Source organism: Malaclemys terrapin, chromosome 3 (genome assembly GCF_027887155.1).
Source record: "Malaclemys terrapin pileata isolate rMalTer1 chromosome 3, rMalTer1.hap1, whole genome shotgun sequence".
Classification (NCBI taxonomy): Eukaryota; Metazoa; Chordata; order Testudines; family Emydidae; genus Malaclemys; species Malaclemys terrapin.
The window spans coordinates 6,960,959-6,977,946 of NC_071507.1; the positions used below are offsets into that span (position 1 = coordinate 6,960,959).

At 43.7% G+C, this 16,988-nt stretch overlaps 2 protein-coding genes across 4 annotated transcripts in view; one reads left to right on the forward strand and one right to left on the reverse strand.

Moving 5' to 3' along the window:
• Positions 1-815: 815 nt before the first annotated feature.
• Positions 816-10,097, reverse strand: MGME1 (mitochondrial genome maintenance exonuclease 1). Of its 3 annotated transcripts, none has more exons than XM_054022607.1 (5): positions 10,055-10,097; positions 5,944-6,545; positions 4,270-4,492; positions 3,522-3,654; positions 816-2,186 (listed from the first exon to the last, which is right to left on the reverse strand). In XM_054022607.1, the coding sequence occupies exons 2-5, from the start codon at positions 6,524-6,526 to the stop codon at positions 2,037-2,039; spliced, it is 1,089 nt and encodes a 362-aa protein (XP_053878582.1). In that variant the 5' UTR covers positions 6,527-6,545; positions 10,055-10,097; the 3' UTR covers positions 816-2,036. The 3 variants fall into 3 exon arrangements, with proteins under 3 accessions (XP_053878582.1, XP_053878581.1, XP_053878583.1); XM_054022606.1 differs by having other exon boundaries at positions 10,000-10,074; XM_054022608.1 differs by lacking the exon at positions 10,055-10,097 and adding an exon at positions 9,222-9,240.
• A 432-nt stretch (positions 10,098-10,529) lies between these two features.
• The window catches only part of SNX5 (sorting nexin 5), a 34,595-nt gene continuing 28,136 nt past the window's right edge, over positions 10,530-16,988 (forward strand). Inside the window, exon 1 of the mRNA XM_054023450.1 lies at positions 10,530-10,637. Coding sequence (XP_053879425.1) covers positions 10,599-10,637 — 39 coding nt within the window. The 5' untranslated portion in view covers positions 10,530-10,598. The remainder of the gene's footprint in view (positions 10,638-16,988) is intronic.

The window sequence follows — 16,988 nt, forward strand, 5'->3', positions numbered from 1 at the left end:
AGGCACAGTGGTTGAAACTATAGTAAAGAACAGAATTATCATACACCTATATGAACAGGGCTTTTGTAAAGGAAAATCATGCCTCATCCATCTATTAGAATTCTTTAATGGCGTCAACAAGAGTGATCTAGGACTTTCAGAACACCTTTGACAAGATCCCACACCAAAATCTCTTAAGCAAAGTAAGCAGTCATGGGATAAGAAGGAAGGTCCTCTCATGGATCAGTAATTGGTAACAAGATAAGGGGATGGATCACTTGATAATTGTCCTGTTCATTTGCTCTGAAGTGTCTGGCATTGGTCAGTGTTAGAAGACAGGATATTGGGCTACAATTCAGGGGTTCTCAAACTTCATTGTACTGCGACCCCCTTCTGACAACAAAAATTACTACAAGACCCCAGGAGGGGGGACTGAAGCCTAAGCCCCACTGCCCCAGGTGGGTGGGGGGCCCCAAAGCCGAATCCCAAGGGCTTCAGTCTCAGGCAGGGGGCCTATAACTTGAAGCCCTCGGGCTTTGGTCCTGGGCGTTGGGTTTCAGCTTCAGCCTGAACAGGGTTGTGACCCATTTTGGGGTCCTGACCCACAGTTTGAGAACGGTTGAGCTATACGAGTCTGACCCAGCATGGCCCTTCTTCTGTTCAAAAGCAAACCTGTTCAGTCCTTTTCAGGTACTCTCTGGTTGGTAGTCTTTAAAATTATGGATCAGCTGTTCTTAAATATGTAATCCTGAGTGATGACAAGAAAAGTTCAAGTGTATGATTCAAAGGAATGAAACAAATAGGAAATGTTGGCACATACACAAAGCAACACCACCTAAGAAGAAATGTTCAGTGTTTATTCAACATTTACAACACTATCTTGTTACCATCTCTTCTTACAAACTCGTTTTTATGAAATGAGTCTCAAATGTAACTCCTGTATTTTAGGACTAATTATTAATCGATAAACTTGTTATTTAGTCAACTTAACATAGTCAACAGAAAGCCTTTGTAGTCCGTGAAGGATATGGTTGCCGTTTTTACTTGTTTATTTAAGAACTAGCATCGGGGTTCAGTTCTTAAATTTCAAAATCACAAAATAAGGTTTCTGAAAAACATACTGTCATCAATATACATCCCAAGGTTTTGATCCTGCAATTAGTTCTGCATGGGTGGGCCCCCTTAATCTATGCAACACCCCAGTGAAATCAGCGGAGCTGTGTTGGCACAAGAGTCTTTGTATGGAACTTATTGCCCAATTGGGGCCTAAGGTACAAAGCCTCCGTTTCATTCTCACTTTGCTTTATGTGAGAGACCCAGCTTTGTACTGATGCAGAGAAACCTGTACGAGAGAGAGTCGTTAGAGCAACCTCTTGTCTTAGGGGGCTCTTACGGGTCGTCTTCAGCTATGCCAATTACATTTCTGCTCCTCTTCTGGGGGCCACTTCTGCTAAAGCAACCAATTTGTCTTAACATCCTGAGTGATTGCTTAATGCAGGTTTAGTTATAATTCTTAGCACTTGCAGTTTTTCTGGCTTCAGAGGGACACTGTCAACATAATGTTGTAAACAGATGAGAGATTAGCAAGAGCTGAAATGTTTAAAATCCAATCTACTTGTCACTACTTATGCTCTTTATTGTTTGCATTTCACTCAGCTCTGACAATGCAAGTTTTGCTTTGGTTCAGAGTCAATTTCACTTTCATGTTCTCAGTTCAGCAAGGGTTAGGTTTCAAACACTGCAAGAGTGTGATAGTTTGCTTATATAAACTTTTAACTGGATTTTTTCTTTAATTGTGGGAACATTTCTATTGATTTCAGGTTTTATAAAGGCTTGCTGCAAAATGTAAATATCAGCCCAATTTAAGTTGGCCCATTAAATCCTCTTTGCACCTCTGTAAGGTAGGCAAGTATTAGGCCCAATTTACAAATGGGACACTGAGGCAGAGATATTAAGTGATTTGCTCAAGGTCAAAGAAGGTCAGTATCAGAGACTAGATTAAAATTCAGGACTTCCCGCTTCACTTCTGTGCTCAGACCACACCCCTCTAACTTGTCTCAATTGCACGTTTTTTTTTCCTTCTCTGTGTATTCTTCAAGGCGCAGGAGCCATTTGTTCCAATACTGAGAGCACAGATCCGAGTCCATGAAATGTGGATGTGCAGGGGAGCCATCTTTATAAGAAACCACAATGAGTCCACAATTAACCTGCAATGAAAAGCAGGATATCAGTAGTTCAATATCACTATGCAGGTTCAGTTGACTATTCCAAAGATTAAATTGCATTTTCACCATGTAGATCAATGTAAAGCTAAAATAAACCCCACTAACTTTAATAAGCAATGTTATACACAATAAAGCACCAGGAGCCCAATTTTCCAAAGTGTGGAGTGCCCACTGACTTGGAATTGTAGGTGCTGAGCAATCCTGCATATCAGGCCTTAAGGGTCTAATCCTGTGTTCTGGACATTGACAAAATTCCCATTGACTTTGAGTCGATTTTTGCCTGTACCAGTACAGATTCAGGCCCATGCTATTCAGCAAATCAGGCTGTAAGGAAATGGTTACTTCGGCATGTTCCACTACCTAACAGACTTGTCAAATAAAACATAAAAAGTTAACAGTGAAGAATGAAGTGATATCATTGGCCTGTTATCAGAGCCATTTTTTTTTAAAAAGGAACAGAACCATGTAGCTACTTCCTATATTTCTCAATGAAATGATCCTGCCATAGCATTATACAAGTCCTCAGCTTAACTGATCTTTCCTTTCCTAGAAAGTCCTCGACAGGGCCTTGGGGTATCCTGTCATTTTCTCCTGCTTTAATCTTCCCTCTCCAAATCAGGAGCTGCCTTCCTTCAGGCCAAGCAGATCCTCTTTGGAGTCTATAAACACACATCCTTTCCTCAGCTGTTGAGTAATGGGCACCACTTCCCTTCACCGCTAAGGAACGGAGTAATGCTCCCGGATGGTTTAAGGAGAGCATTTAACCACATCCATTCAACTGCCAGTGGACTAAGGCACTCTTCTACGAGGCAATCAGGATGTTTGTTACGAGCTCATTTCCTTGTTTGCCTGCTCTCGAGTTTGATTCCTCTCCACTCCTTTCACTTGCCACGCTCACGCAAAGCAGCATGGAGCTGGATGGTCCTTCTCCCCCGCTGTGCATTGCCCAGATGCTATGTTCTCACTGTAAATTGGCTTGCTGCGTTAGGGTCTGACTTTCCGTAGGGCCGTGCACCTGTAGCTCCCACGGAGTTCAGTTGGAGATTTGGGAGCTCAGCACTTCTCAATAGCTGCGCCATTAGCTAAGGGCCTGAGGAGTGGAAAGTTCCTTGAGTACACTGACAACATACTGCTGACCAAGGGAGGCAGCAGGAGCAGCAATGATGGTGGAATTCACTTAGGTTGGGACAGGTACAAGCGTGTAAATGCTAGCTGCAGTTCTATATTGGATAGGGGATGACTAGAGGACGTGAGTGGGGAAAAATGAAGTTGATGTGAGCACTCCTGCTTGTCTCAGCAGGTAGTAGGCCTACTGACCTGGAAGTCATAATTAGCATCATGGTTTATGGCTCCGATATATGCTGCAACCTGTAGTGGGTTGTCAAATGTGTTCCGGAGATACGGTTTTGATTTCTCTGAAGTCTTCCAGTCAATCACACATAACTGGCCTCTGTAAAACCAAGCAAAAGGGGAGTATTTTAGTAAAACTTAGTGCTAATGAAAAAACATGACATCAGACACGTAAGTCACTCACTTTACTCTATTTCTCCTGTTTCCTGCTGATGAGGTGTCACTTGTAATTATTACATTGCTGGTGACAGCCTAAGTTATAAACTCCTTCTGCACAGGCTGGATTAGATCCAGGGACCAATAAGTACAAATACCAGTGGCAGTTGTAGAGGACACCACTTTGGTTCACTAAGCCCTTTCGTGCTAATGTGATGCTCCAGTGGCGTGCAGAGGTTACTCACTAAAGAATAGCAGCACTGCTGTTAGCAGGGCAATCTGTGATCTCCCCTGTTCTCCTCCTCCCATCCCCATTTCTCATTTTGAACCTGCCTGACCTCCCCTGTTCCATCCCTGGTGCTGCTGCTTTGCCTCTTCAGCGCCACAGTCTCTCTGGCTTCCTCCCCCAGTCCACTCAACCTCCCAGCTGCTACGTGATGTGTCCTACCATCTGAGCCACATAACATCAAATAGGCCAGATCTGGCCCACAAGCCAGCTGTTTGGTCACCAAAGTCATAGAAAACACAGTGGGGTATAATAGGAGAACCAGCATCTCACCGATACTCAGCCACACAATCTACAAGGCCTAAATAGTGAAGAGTCTCATGATGAACTGCACTTTCAAGAGCTTTTACTCCACTGATGTCTCCCAGGACATGCTGCACACTTGCTAAGTAGCCAGAGACAGTGTTATCTTTTTCCTGCTCCTTCAACGGAACCTCTTCAGACAAAAAGACAGATTCCAAAGCTGCATGGAATAGTTTTCCTTGAAGGAAGATGTCTATGAAAGATGACAGAAAAAAGATCTTTAAAACCCCTTTCTTAATAAGCAATGCTCATATATGGAATAAATACGCATTTTAAAAACTACTATGCAATCAGCTTAGCTTAGCTAAAAATCAGACTCTAAAATCAGCCCCATTTTGGTGCTGAGACAGCTTCAAGGGTATAGGAAGGGGAAGGGAACAAATAATGGAATTATTTAAGGTATTAATCTAAATTAGCCTCTGTATTCATGAATTGAGTTGGAGCAATTTACAATATGGTCAGATTTATTCTTTAGTCAAACATATTTGCCATACAATTTCTATGAATCAGTCTTGGCCTGTACAATGCTTGTAAGCAGTTCATTGTATTTGATATCAAAGCTGTGATGGTTAGTTTTAATTGGATGCACCTGTTAACTGACTGAACATAACTCTTAGGATAAGGTTTGAGTTAGGAATGATAGCTGCTTAAAATTTGCTGTTTCTGTAGAACATTCTGGCTAGTATGTTTGTTCATGAAAATATTCAAGAACACAGACGGGACGTGAATACAGCAAATTCAGCTTTTCAGTTGAGCAAAAATTTATGTAAGAAGTGTCAAAGAGCTAGCCAGCATCCCCAAGACTAGGCGTTTCAGCAGGACTACGGTGCCTTAGCTCCACTGACCATGGGGAAATCAGTTGACAGTCTTTATGAATTAAAGACTTCATATGCACTAGGACTTCACAGAAAAACTTGGAATTCACATTAAGGACTTCAATATATCAAGCAAGCTTGGGCAAGTGGCTACCCAAATTCTGGTTGGTTTGGCACACACAGCAGGACCAAAGACACTTAGCTAAAGAGCCTCAGGCTGTTGAGACAGCCAGTGGTCTATAATCAGATAACTGGCCAGCAGGCTTTGAAGTCTGCACTCCAGGTCTGGGTCCCTGAATGCAAATATCAAAGTCTCCAGAACTGTCATCTCCAGTTATCCAAAAATTCTCAGTGTCCCATGACCTTCAGACAATCATTGTTACACTGTGGTGTTATGTAGTGCAGTGAACTACTTTATTCCCAAACACGGAAAAAAAAGATTATTCTATCTGTAGAAGTTCTAGTCAAACTCCATAAATCAGGTGGGAAGTATCAACCTGTTGCAGATTCTAGCAGGTACTTCCAACATAATGGGGGTTGGAGCAAGGAACTCCTAAATTCTAATCCCACTTTACCACTAAGTACTATTAGGTTATTGGTTCAACCCCTGTGGTTCTTGTAGTCAATGGGAGTGTCCCTGAATAAGCAATCAGGGAAGGCCTCAAAATGTGGTCCCTTAATACCAGGCATTCCTGTAAAGTGCTTTGAGATTCTGAAATGAACGCTGCTATATGGATAGGCAACGTGTGTGTCTTCTAGGGCCAGATCCGGCGGCTATGCTGCTGAGAGCCTGGCCCATTATTTTTAGAAGCATTTTGGTTAGACTTACTTTTGGTATATTCTGCAAAACCATCTTTTCCAAGTTCCAGAATCATCCGCTGCTTCCACCTCTTCAGGTAGAATGCCTGGTCCAAAGGCATGGTCTGCTGAAGAACACTCGTCACACTGGGCACCTTGTGCCTTTGTAAACCGATTTTCAGCAGGTGCTTTCGGTCACTGTTTAGAGGAGAAGTTCTTTTATTGGAGTTTACCAGAGGGACCCAATTTTTTGGAATTTTTGCTTCAACATCCTTAACTGGAGACTTACTCACTGGTCCATATATCAGATTATCTTCTTCAAACAATGTTTCTGGTGTCTGAGGGCTGGCTTTGGAAGATATGACAGAACGGACCAAGTTCATGTATCTTTCTTGGTCAACTTGCTCATAACCATTCTCTTTTTTCTTCTTGCTGCAAAGGTAGGAGGAGATACACAGGCACACACACGGGACTTGACTTTTGCAAAAATGTTCTGTCAACAGCATTTTTAGTCTCCCAGATTTTCTGGTTAATAGCTCGAGGGATTTCATTCCCAGAAGCAGCATGTATAGATGGTTAAACAGAGTTTTCTTTCTTCCGTTAGGAGCATTCATAACCTTCCATAATTTCCTACTGTAGAAAAAGAATTTCCATGATTTGAAGAGTTACTGCACTTTAGCATCATCAAGCTATCATCTCACTTTACAAATGAAAGCTGCACAGTATTCATTAGTGCCTTTCATATCAACTGAACTCCTACCACTTTGAGTTAAACAACACAGTAACAGTGAGAAATAATAGCAGATGGAAAGATAAAATAAGAGGTATAGACAAGAGGAAAAAACGTTTTCAGATTTGAAATGCGGTGGAGAGATAAAAGAAGGCTGTTGCAAGTGGGAGAAGCTGTAGTGCAGAAGGCTCTTACAGTAGCAAAACTGTAGGAAGGTACAGAGAAGATGGTACTACATGCAGGGAGAAAGACACAAGCTACATGGGCTAGACAGAAGCAAGGCCCTGCATTAGAATTAACTGACTAGAGAGGGCAGATGAGCTCTTAGGGAATGGTGTGCATGTGTTTGTTCTCTGTACATGTGAGAAGGCAGCCAGCAGTATTATATACAGCCTAGAATCTGGAGAGCTGAGACTTGGAAAAGCCTAAGAGAAGGGAGATTGCAAATATTTTTAGTTTATCTTCAAATACCAGTTTAAGCTCTTTTGGAAAATATATATTTTAAATTAAAGTTTTAGATTCCCCCTCCCCCCCCCAAGCTGAGAATAAAACAAGTCCTCTTTTTAAGCAAAAACATTTTAGGATATTTCTTTAATAGAAGCTGCAGACCAAGATAGTCAGTTTATAGCCTGGCTCTGAAAAGTATGTTGTAGTTGCAATTTTTGGCTCTGACCCGGAGCAGCTGCATTGAAATAAGTGTGTTTTCTAGTATGCTTAAAATTAAACATAGGCACAAGTCCTTGCAGTATTAGGGCCCAAGTTTTCTTCTATTGAAAACTATCCACTTAGCAATCAGTTACTTCACTCCATGTTTTGCAAATAAAACATGCAGGCAATATGTATTATAAGCTAACAGGACTGCTTTGTTCTTGAAACACTTCAGTATTTTTCATTTCATTCACTGCATTTCTCAAACACTCCACACACTGTTCAAACAGTAGGAGTACTAGGAAAAAAAATACAAAGGTCTTGATTTTACAAGTTCTTCTGGATAGGGACATCCCTGCGCTCACACGGAGTCCTGATTAAGTCAATGGGGCTCACAGGACAACTTGCAAGAGCTGTGCCCAAAAGCACTTATAGCTTAGTAGATGGAGCAATCCTAGTGACAAAGGACCTTATGCAGTTCTAGTTAAGGTGCATCCCTTACTATCAGTTCATCAAGGGAATTGCTAGTAATTTTAGGATTACATCGTGAACTGTAAAAGAGAAAGGGGGGGAGGGGGGAAAAACCAGTACAAACTGTTCCAGCCCAGAATTGTTTGCACTTGTTTGTATAATGTAAGTTAACTCCTTTGGGAAACCATAAGGTATGTAGTAGAAATGAAAAATAAATCATAACTTCCTGGTCAATATAGTTATTGTCCTTTTTTTGCTGTGTCCTCTTATATCTGTTCGCTCTTTTCCAGTGTGCAACAATGGGAAATTGACATGAATTTTGCTCTGAGCATCCTGACATTCAGACTCTTGTCAAGTTTAGTTTTCTGTCTGCACACAAGAATAGAGCAGTCAGGTGTAGTAGGGAAGGCAAATCAATCCATTCCAATAATTTTCTTACTAAGACAAGGTGTGCAACTATTGCCAAAATTAGATCATGAGTAGTAATGCTGTAGATTGGTTTTATGCAATGGGCTAAATTCTGCCCAGTTCAATCTCATTGAAATTAATTGCACAGGTTTTGAGTAAAATCTGAATATCAATTTTCATATTACTTCTCATTTTTATTTGGTGGCAGGCTGGTTTTTGCCAGTTTTGCTCTTCCTACAATAGGGGCTTTATCCCTTCTTTTTAGCAATACATTTATTCTTTCTGGTCATGTAAAGAAGTACTATACTTTGCATTAAGTACACATCAGTTTCAGTTCTTCTCAGACAATTTTTAAGTCAGTCCACCTTGGGCTTCTTGTGAGCCTTATAGTTCATGTTTGCTATAAATCACTGAACAGAAGCTTAACAAATAGAGAATTGATTAAAACGATCTGTTCTTGCCAATAAGGCACTCTTCTTTAATCCTGTTGACCACTCTCCATTTTTAATAGAATTATTTCCAGTCTCTGATTTAGGTCAGTTACCTGTCATAATTTGCTACTTGCTAGACAAAGAATAAGAAGTGATGTTTGTAAATTATGACAGAGGTAAACATTCTAAAGACTGTCAAAATGTACTACCTTGTGTGTGAAATGATGGGAAGTGGTGCGCATAGCAAGTTGATATCTAAAGGTCAGACTTTGTTACCAGAAGCAAGTTGTTTCAGGGAAGCACTGTCTCCCTACCCAGGTTTTTACAATGGAACAATCTGTTCTCCCTTGCTCACACTACCATCCTTAGGGATTGGGGGAAATTTCTAACCTACCTGCTAATATGCCCATTGCCCTCTAGTGGCTGACACAAAGAAGAAAGTCTTCTGACTAATAAAAACTAAAGGAATTCTTGAGTTTTTATGGCGGAGAATACTAAGCTCTATGCCCTGAATCACATGATGTTTGTGTGTAAAGAACTCATGATCACTTACAAAGGAAAATTAAACTCTGCCTACACTTGCTGTACAGAGGGACAATGAAAAAAAAATTCTAGCCCTACCCCTTCAAATTCGGTGATGAATCCTGGTCACGTGCTCAGAGTTGACATATGCCAAGAAGACTGCTGCCTACTGGGTAGCAAATACATGCCACTAATTTCACCTCAGTGGTAACTGCAATGAGCATCGTTCAACTTATTTATAACAATAGTATCTAGCTCGGATGTTGTACTTTTCATCGATAGTGCTCAAAGCCCTTTATAAAGAATGTCAGTAACACTAGCCCTTTTCACAGATTGGGGAAACTGAGGCACAAAAAGGCAAAATTATTGGCCCAAGATCCCCAAGCAGTCCAGTGGTCTAACCACTAGGCAACCCGTGCTGCCAGTTTCCACTACATTGGGGTGAGAGTCCCCCTTCCTGGATGTTGATTTTAAACAGCGCAAATTAAAATTTCCCTCCGGGGATGTGTGTTGCAATGAGGCAGCCTGGCCTAGCGACTACAGCAGCAAACTGGGACTCCGGAGAGCTCTGCCACCGGCTTGCGGGGTGGCCACGGCCAAGTCACTTTCCCCGCTCCGTGCCTCAGTTTCCCCATCTATCCAATGGGGGTGATGGCGCTGTGCTCCTTTGCAAAGCGCCGGGAGGTCCAGGGGTGAAGCGCACTGGATGTCTCCTTCCCTGAGGAGAGCTGAGCTCGGTCTCCACGCGGCTTGGGGCAGCTCCCCCAGCCGCCGGCGGCAGCAGCGGGAGGTTGTTGTCCCACCGGGGACCTGGCCATAGGGGGACACGGCTCTGCCCAGCCGGACACATCTCTCTCGCGGAGCTCGTGGCCCTTACCCCGCTCCCCATCCGAGCGCGCGCCCTCCCTCCAGCCAGCCGTTAGTGCCGTTACCTCCGCTCGCTCAGCGCCTGGCCCGCCACTACCTTCCCGCCAGAACAGCGCGACGCCTCTCGGGATTTGTAGTTCTCTCCCCCTGTCCCTCAGCCTATACGCTGTACAGCTCCTGGATCCCGAGAACTACAACGCCCACAATGCATTTCGCCTCCCCCCTCGGCGCGGAGCTCGGCGGTTGAGATTTACGTCGGCGGGAGGCTACGGTTGTGATAGGAGGGGCGGTGTGAACACGTGACGGAGACGGGCGTCTCTCGCTGCCCTCTGACCTAAGGGCAGGGTCACCAAGCGTACGTGCCCAGCTACGCTTTCCCGCCCGGATCCAAAATGGCCTCCCAAAGCCAGGCGAGTGCTCCCCCTGGTGGGAAAGGCTCTTGGATCTCTATGGTGTCGCCCGCCCGCCCGCGTGCTGCTGGGAAGGTGGGGGAGGCGCTGAGGAGGCGGTGCCCGGCCCCGCTCGCGTGGGTCAGGTGGCCTGAGCCTATATGAGCCGCCGCGGGCGCTGAGGGAAGTGGGTGGCTGTGGGCAAGGAGCGGCGGGCGCGATGGCTGCGCTGCCCGAGGCGGTGGAGGAGAAGAGGAAGGTACGAGGGGAGGCTCAGACCCCCCCATGTCTCCGCTTGGGGCTGCTTCCCCCTTCCTGGGGGGTTGTGACCCCCACCCCACGCTCCCTCTCCCTTGGGGCTGCTTCCCCCTTCCTGGGGGGGTTGTGACCCCCACCCCAGGCTCCCTCTCCCTTGGGGCTGCTTCCCCCCTTGGGCTGGATGGCAGAGCCCTGTACTGAGGGGGTTGGTCCCTCTTCCCAGTGGGGCTGTGACCCCAATATCTGCCTCCCTTGCCAAGGGGCTGCTGGCTGAGCCACCCCTGCTGGGGGACTGATTTCCTCCCACTGGTGGGGCTGGCTGCCTTCTTGCGTGTCCTGGAGCTCCTTCCCCTTGGCTGGGCTCTGCCCAGGGGTAGATCTGTTGTTTGCCGCCTCCTTGTGCTGTGCTCTTCGCCCTGTCCCTGTCTTCACTCCCTGCTCTGCTGACTGGCCCTGCTTTAAATTCCCCTGGAGTGTGTGCATGTGTTGGCTGCACCAGTGTCTGTACCATGGTGGCTGGGCTGGTGCTGTAACTAACAACCATGGCCCCTCCCCAGAGTCGGTGAGGACTGACTCCATCCACTTGAGACCTGTGGAGGCAGTACAGAGTAACTGTCCTGGAACTGCTGAGTGATTTTGGTTTCTTTGAAAGCTGAAAACCAAAATGCTTTAAACAAAATGCTCCCTGTACTCTAGGATTTTGTATTTATACAGTAGGGAGGAAAAGGAACTTCAGCTTAATATCCACAGTCCCAATGAGAAGAACAGGAGTACTTGTGGCACCTTAGAGACTAACAAATTTATTAGAGCATAAGCTTTCGTGGACTACAGCCCACTTCTTCGGATGCATATAGAATGGAACATATATTAAGGAGATATATATACACACATACAGAGAGCATAAACAGGTGGGAGTTGTCTTACCAACTCAGAGGCCAATTAATTGCCTCTCAGAGTTGGTAAGACAACTCCCACCTGTTTATGCTCTCTGTATGTGTGTATATATATCTCCTCAATATATGTTCCATTCTATATGCATCCGAAGAAGTGGGCTGTAGTCCACGAAAGCTTATGCTCTAATAAATTTGTTAGTCTCTAAGGTGCCACAAGTACTCCTGTTAGTCTGTATCCGCAAAAAGAAGAACACGGCTGCTACTCTGAATACTTTAAAAGTAACTATTCGGTCAACTCACTTACTTGACCAACTTCACCAGTACTTACCGATTTACCTGATAAATACTGTCCTATAGTGCTCATACTGCCTTATAGCTGGTCAGATATTAGAACAGGAATATATTTAGCAAGTACCAGTGAAACTGATAGGACTGATTCTATTCTGCTGTTCAAACAGTATGTTGCACTTCAAAATAAGCCCTAAATAGAAGGCAAGGCGTGCAACACAACCAGACAGTTACTGTATTGCTTAAATCAGGGGTTCTCAGCCATTTTCTTTCTGAAGTCCGTCCCCCCCAACATGCTATTAAAAACTCCGTGCACCACCTGTAACACAACAATTGTTTTTCTGCATATAAAAGCCAGGGCTGGTGTTAGAAGGTAGCAGTTGCCTGGGGCTGCATGCCACAGGTGGCTCAGCAAAGCTAAGTTGCTTTAGCTTCTGCCACATCTGGTGGGGCTTGGGGCCTGTGGCTTCAGCTTTCTGCCATGGGCCCCAGTGAGTCTGTCAGCCCTGCTTGGCAGGCCCCCTAAAACCTGCTTGCAGCCCCCCAGGGAGCCCCAGACCCCTAGTTGAGAACTGCTGGCTTAAATTACAGGGGATAGTACTTGAGCAGTAGTGTGGTGGTATAGGTGTGATGGTCATAGGTATTAGCAGGCTTAGTCCTTGGGCAGGTAGCTTTTTGGGTACACTTTAATGCCCTAGGTGCCTTTAGGTGAAGAAGTTAACCTTTCTAGGACAAGTGGATTGATTTCAGTCCCCTGATGCCCTGGGTTGATGCTGGTGGAGGATGTGAGTGGCAAGTGTCAGAGGGAAAGTGACTGGGTGCTCAGATAGTTCTCCTAGCAGGAGCCATCACTGTACTAACAGTCCAAGAATAGTGCTGCTCCTAGAGACTAAAGAGTTGCTTCCTTCTGGTGGCTGCTGCTGCTAGGACTTTTCTAGGGGAAATGAGGTTTCTTAAATTCTGCTCCACCTGTAGAGAGCATGGCTGGTAGATGAGGCTACTGGGACCTGTTGCTGAGAGGAAGGGTGGGCAGGTAAGCCCTACTCAGCAGCTTTCTCTCTGCTTGGTGCTGGCTGCATTACGTTTTCATGTGCAATGGAAAGGAGCTTCGTCGTATGGACCAGTTGTTATAAGGCCCAAACCCTAGGACCTGGGTTTGACTGTAGTAATGCTTGAATTGGCTCTGTCTAAAGAGGCTGGCTGTCATAGTTGATTGTGACCCATTCTTTGAGTTGGAGAACTGTACTGCTGAAACACGAATGGGTGATGCATGGTCATCATTTGTACCCATACGCAGCAGCTCTGCAAACATCTGCAGGTTTTAGGGATCGTTGCACCTATTGCACAACTCCTAGTGTAGCTGGAATAGATCCATAACTGCTATAGTATGTCTGGTTGGACAATTACTGTAGTCAAGACTCTTATTGCTTAATGGTTCTGTCCTGCATGCAGATCTGCCCATGCATTGTAAGCCAGGTGTTGCATGCTGCTAGACCCTCAACCATCAGTGCTGATGACAGGATGGAGAGTCTCAAACCTCCACCTGAGCTGCTGTGAAACGAGACTGGGGCCTGTTCTGCTGCTGTTAAATCAGTTCTATACATTGAAGGGCTGTGAGTTTTACTTAATCTAAGGGTGGATTCAATTTAAATCACTAGTCAGGAAGACTCAATTTAATCATTTTCTACAGAAAAGTGCATTCTGTTGGTTGTTATAACCTTAATACATATTCTTCACAACTCAGAGGTAGATGTAGGTTTCATTTTTAGAAGGTACACACTATACATTTTTAAACTTATTTTATTTTGAGAACTTTTCAGATTAGTTTTACAGCTATATCAGAAAATGAATGATTGTTTGGTTATTTCAATTACCGAAGGTAATTGAAGGAGAGAGTTCACCTCGCAATGACTTCATAAATATCTCCAATTCAACAGGCTAATCATTAATATTTGGAGGATTTTCTTGCCATGCTGTTTTAGGAGGAGAACATCACCAGACAGACATTTAAATTGTTTGTTTTAGTTAAATAAATGTTATGTATTCTGGATTTTTTTTGTCTTCAACAGAAAACATATAATTTAATAAAACAAGCATATGTCCCTTGCTTCTCACATTTATCTCCAGACTTCTTCTCCTTGTCCAGATATATTCCACCCCAACAATCTTCTATTCATTGGACTTTTTGAAACTTTGCACTTTTAGAGAGAGAGCTAAGGGACTGACTCTGTACACAAATTTGCAGAGGGACAGCAGAGTTGAGGTCTGTTTCTCACATCTACATATTTATTTTAAAACATTTTTGCTGTTAACAAGCAGGTTGCCTCTGGAGACACAAAACCACAGTCTGAGAACTGCAAAACTTAAGCATCTCTGATGGTATCTTTCAGACTGAGCACTGAGTCTGATTGGGTAGATAGAAAAATTAACCTAAAGCTATACAGAAGCCTGTGGAACCCCATAAAATTGGGTCCCTAATCCATGAACTACTGGAACTCGTTTACAAAACTTTTCTTAAACATTACATGACTATATTGTCTTGTACTATAGAATTTATAATCCCTATTCCATGATGAGCTATCTTTGAGCTATAAAAAGCAACAGAGGGTCCTGTGGCACCTTTGAGACTAATAGAAGTATAATGTATCTTAATTAAAATGACCTTTAGAGAGGTTTTTCCTCAAACATTTGATCAAAAAATCAAATTTTTAAATTAAAAAAATGATTTTTATTCACTCTGCTTAATCTCACTGGCTGGGAGCATTCGTATAGATTGGCTGCCAGCACTCTGCCATGTCGTTCAACCTGAAACACTGGTAGCCCATCAATAACACTACTTCCACTAGTGCTAGCGTCAGTGGAATTATAATAGTGGGATATCTTCAGAACTATGTGGGCACAGCCCTTCTGACTTCTCTTGGAGAACAATCTGGATCAGTAGTAACACTGGTGGGCGTTTGCCCTTCAGTCCAGTCACCTCACTCAGGTGCTTAACAAATAAGGCTAAAATAGTAACACTAAACAGGGGGCAACATCTTCTTGCTCTCCGGGTATGTCTACGCAGGGATAAAAACCCCATGGCTGGCCCAGGTCAGTTGGCTCAGGCTCACAGGGCTCTGGCTCCAGGGCTGAAAAATTGCTGTGTGGACATTTGGGGTCAGGCTGGAGCCTGAGCTCTGGGACCCTGCAAGGGTGGAAGGTCCCAGAGCTTTGAGTCCCCAGACCGAGCCCGACTGTCTACACAGCAATTCTTGGCCCGATGAGCCAGTCATCTGATGTGGACCAGCCATGGCTGTGCTGTGGGTCTTTTATTCCCGTGTAGACCAGTGGTTCTCAAACTTTTTTGTGCTGGTGACCCCTTTCACACAGCAAGCCTCTGAGTGTGATCTACCCCTCTTGTAAATTGAAAACACTTTTATTATATATTTAACACCGTTCTAAATGCTGGAGGCAAAGCAGGGTTGGTGTGGAGGCTGACTCCTCATGACCCCCCATGTAATAACTGTATGACCCCCCCTGAGGGGTCCCGACCCCCATTTTGAGAACCGCTGGTGTAGACCTACCCTCAGTTTCTTTGCTTAAAGTACAGATTAATGTAATTGCAACTCGAAGCTTCCCCAGTTAAAATCCGTAATGGGAAATGCAGCTATTAAAGTATTAATAGCAACACTAACATGCATTGCACACATGTAGTGCATAGTCCTGTTTTTCTGGTTAAATGCCTCACTTAAGACTGCTTATAAAACACATTAAAATTTCAGGACTGATGTGGCAAAGCTAACGCTGCTTTTGGAACGAACTTTTGCGTGTCCTGACTTTATTCCGGTTGCACAACTATTTACAATATTGCATAACCTTCTGTTTCTTTGTACTGTATATACTCTAGTAAATGAAGGTTTTAGTTTTACTAAGGTAACGTACTCAAAGGCAATCAGAAACTGGATGCCTAGTGTTTGAAGCATGCAGCATAGCTCTACTTCTGAATTATTTATATTGGTATCTGCAGGTCACTTAATGATTAAGATTACTGCTAGTGATGTCCTAGACTATTTCAAAGTAAGTTTTCCTGACTAGATGCAGGTAAACCTCATCTAAAGAACATGAGGATCAGAAATTTAAATGGAACTGAGATATTTTTCTTTTAGAACTCTAGAACATAGTGCTATTGTGTGTCCAATAGAAATACAACTAACTGTGAAAGCTTGCTCATAACATTTCTTCTGTATTTGTTTCTTGGCTACAATCTCTAAGATCTAGCAGCCAGCATACATTTCACTGAAGTTAGGTGATCTTGCTTTGCATGAAAAGAGGGGTGGCTTTAAAGATAACTGGTTAAAAACAAAGCCACTTCATAAAATGAGACTCATCCTGTTGACACTTTTAGTAGCAATTGGCTCTTGTTCCAGTGGCCAAGCTAATAACTAAATTTCCTAATCAGGAGCTCTTGCACGTGCTTAAAATTGATGACAGAAGTATGGGTAGTATATTCTTGCTGCTAGTGTCCACATGCTGAGTCTAAGTTCTGCAAAGCAAACGTACTGATGTGGTTATTTAAATAACGGCTTGGCACTAAAGTTTCAAACGATGGGATCATTTATTATTGCAGTAACTTAAACTATAACATCTAATTGTTTGGCATCCTTAATATTGGGAAAATCTACAATGTTAAAAATATGTAGTACTGTATAAAATCAATATCAGAATTCAGGGACTTGCACAATAGCTATGCTACATGGGTTGCTGAAAGCACTTGACTTTGGCATGTGGTGCTTAGGCTGAATTTGCAGCTATGGTAGGCAAATGTATTTGACCTTTGGGAGCCTCACTTGCCCTTGATGGTACCAGTTGACTTTTTGTCTGGAAACCAGGTTTAAAAAAAAAAAAGCATATAAGCTGGAGTCAGAGTTGAGGGAACATATTGCTACTTCTGGGCAAACTTATGGACATTCTGTACCGAAACAGTCACTAAATCCAGGAAATTCAGTTATTCAAAATGTCCAAACACATGAAAGCCTAGAAATACATAATCAAGGCATCTAAGCAACCTTAACTCTGCCCCTCTTGCTAGAGTGCACTCGACAGGTGGCATTTGCCTCTCCACCTGCTGCTCCCTCTACTGGATTGCAGCATGCTGGAGCTGAGGAAACACTAACACCAGTAGCAAGGGGAGG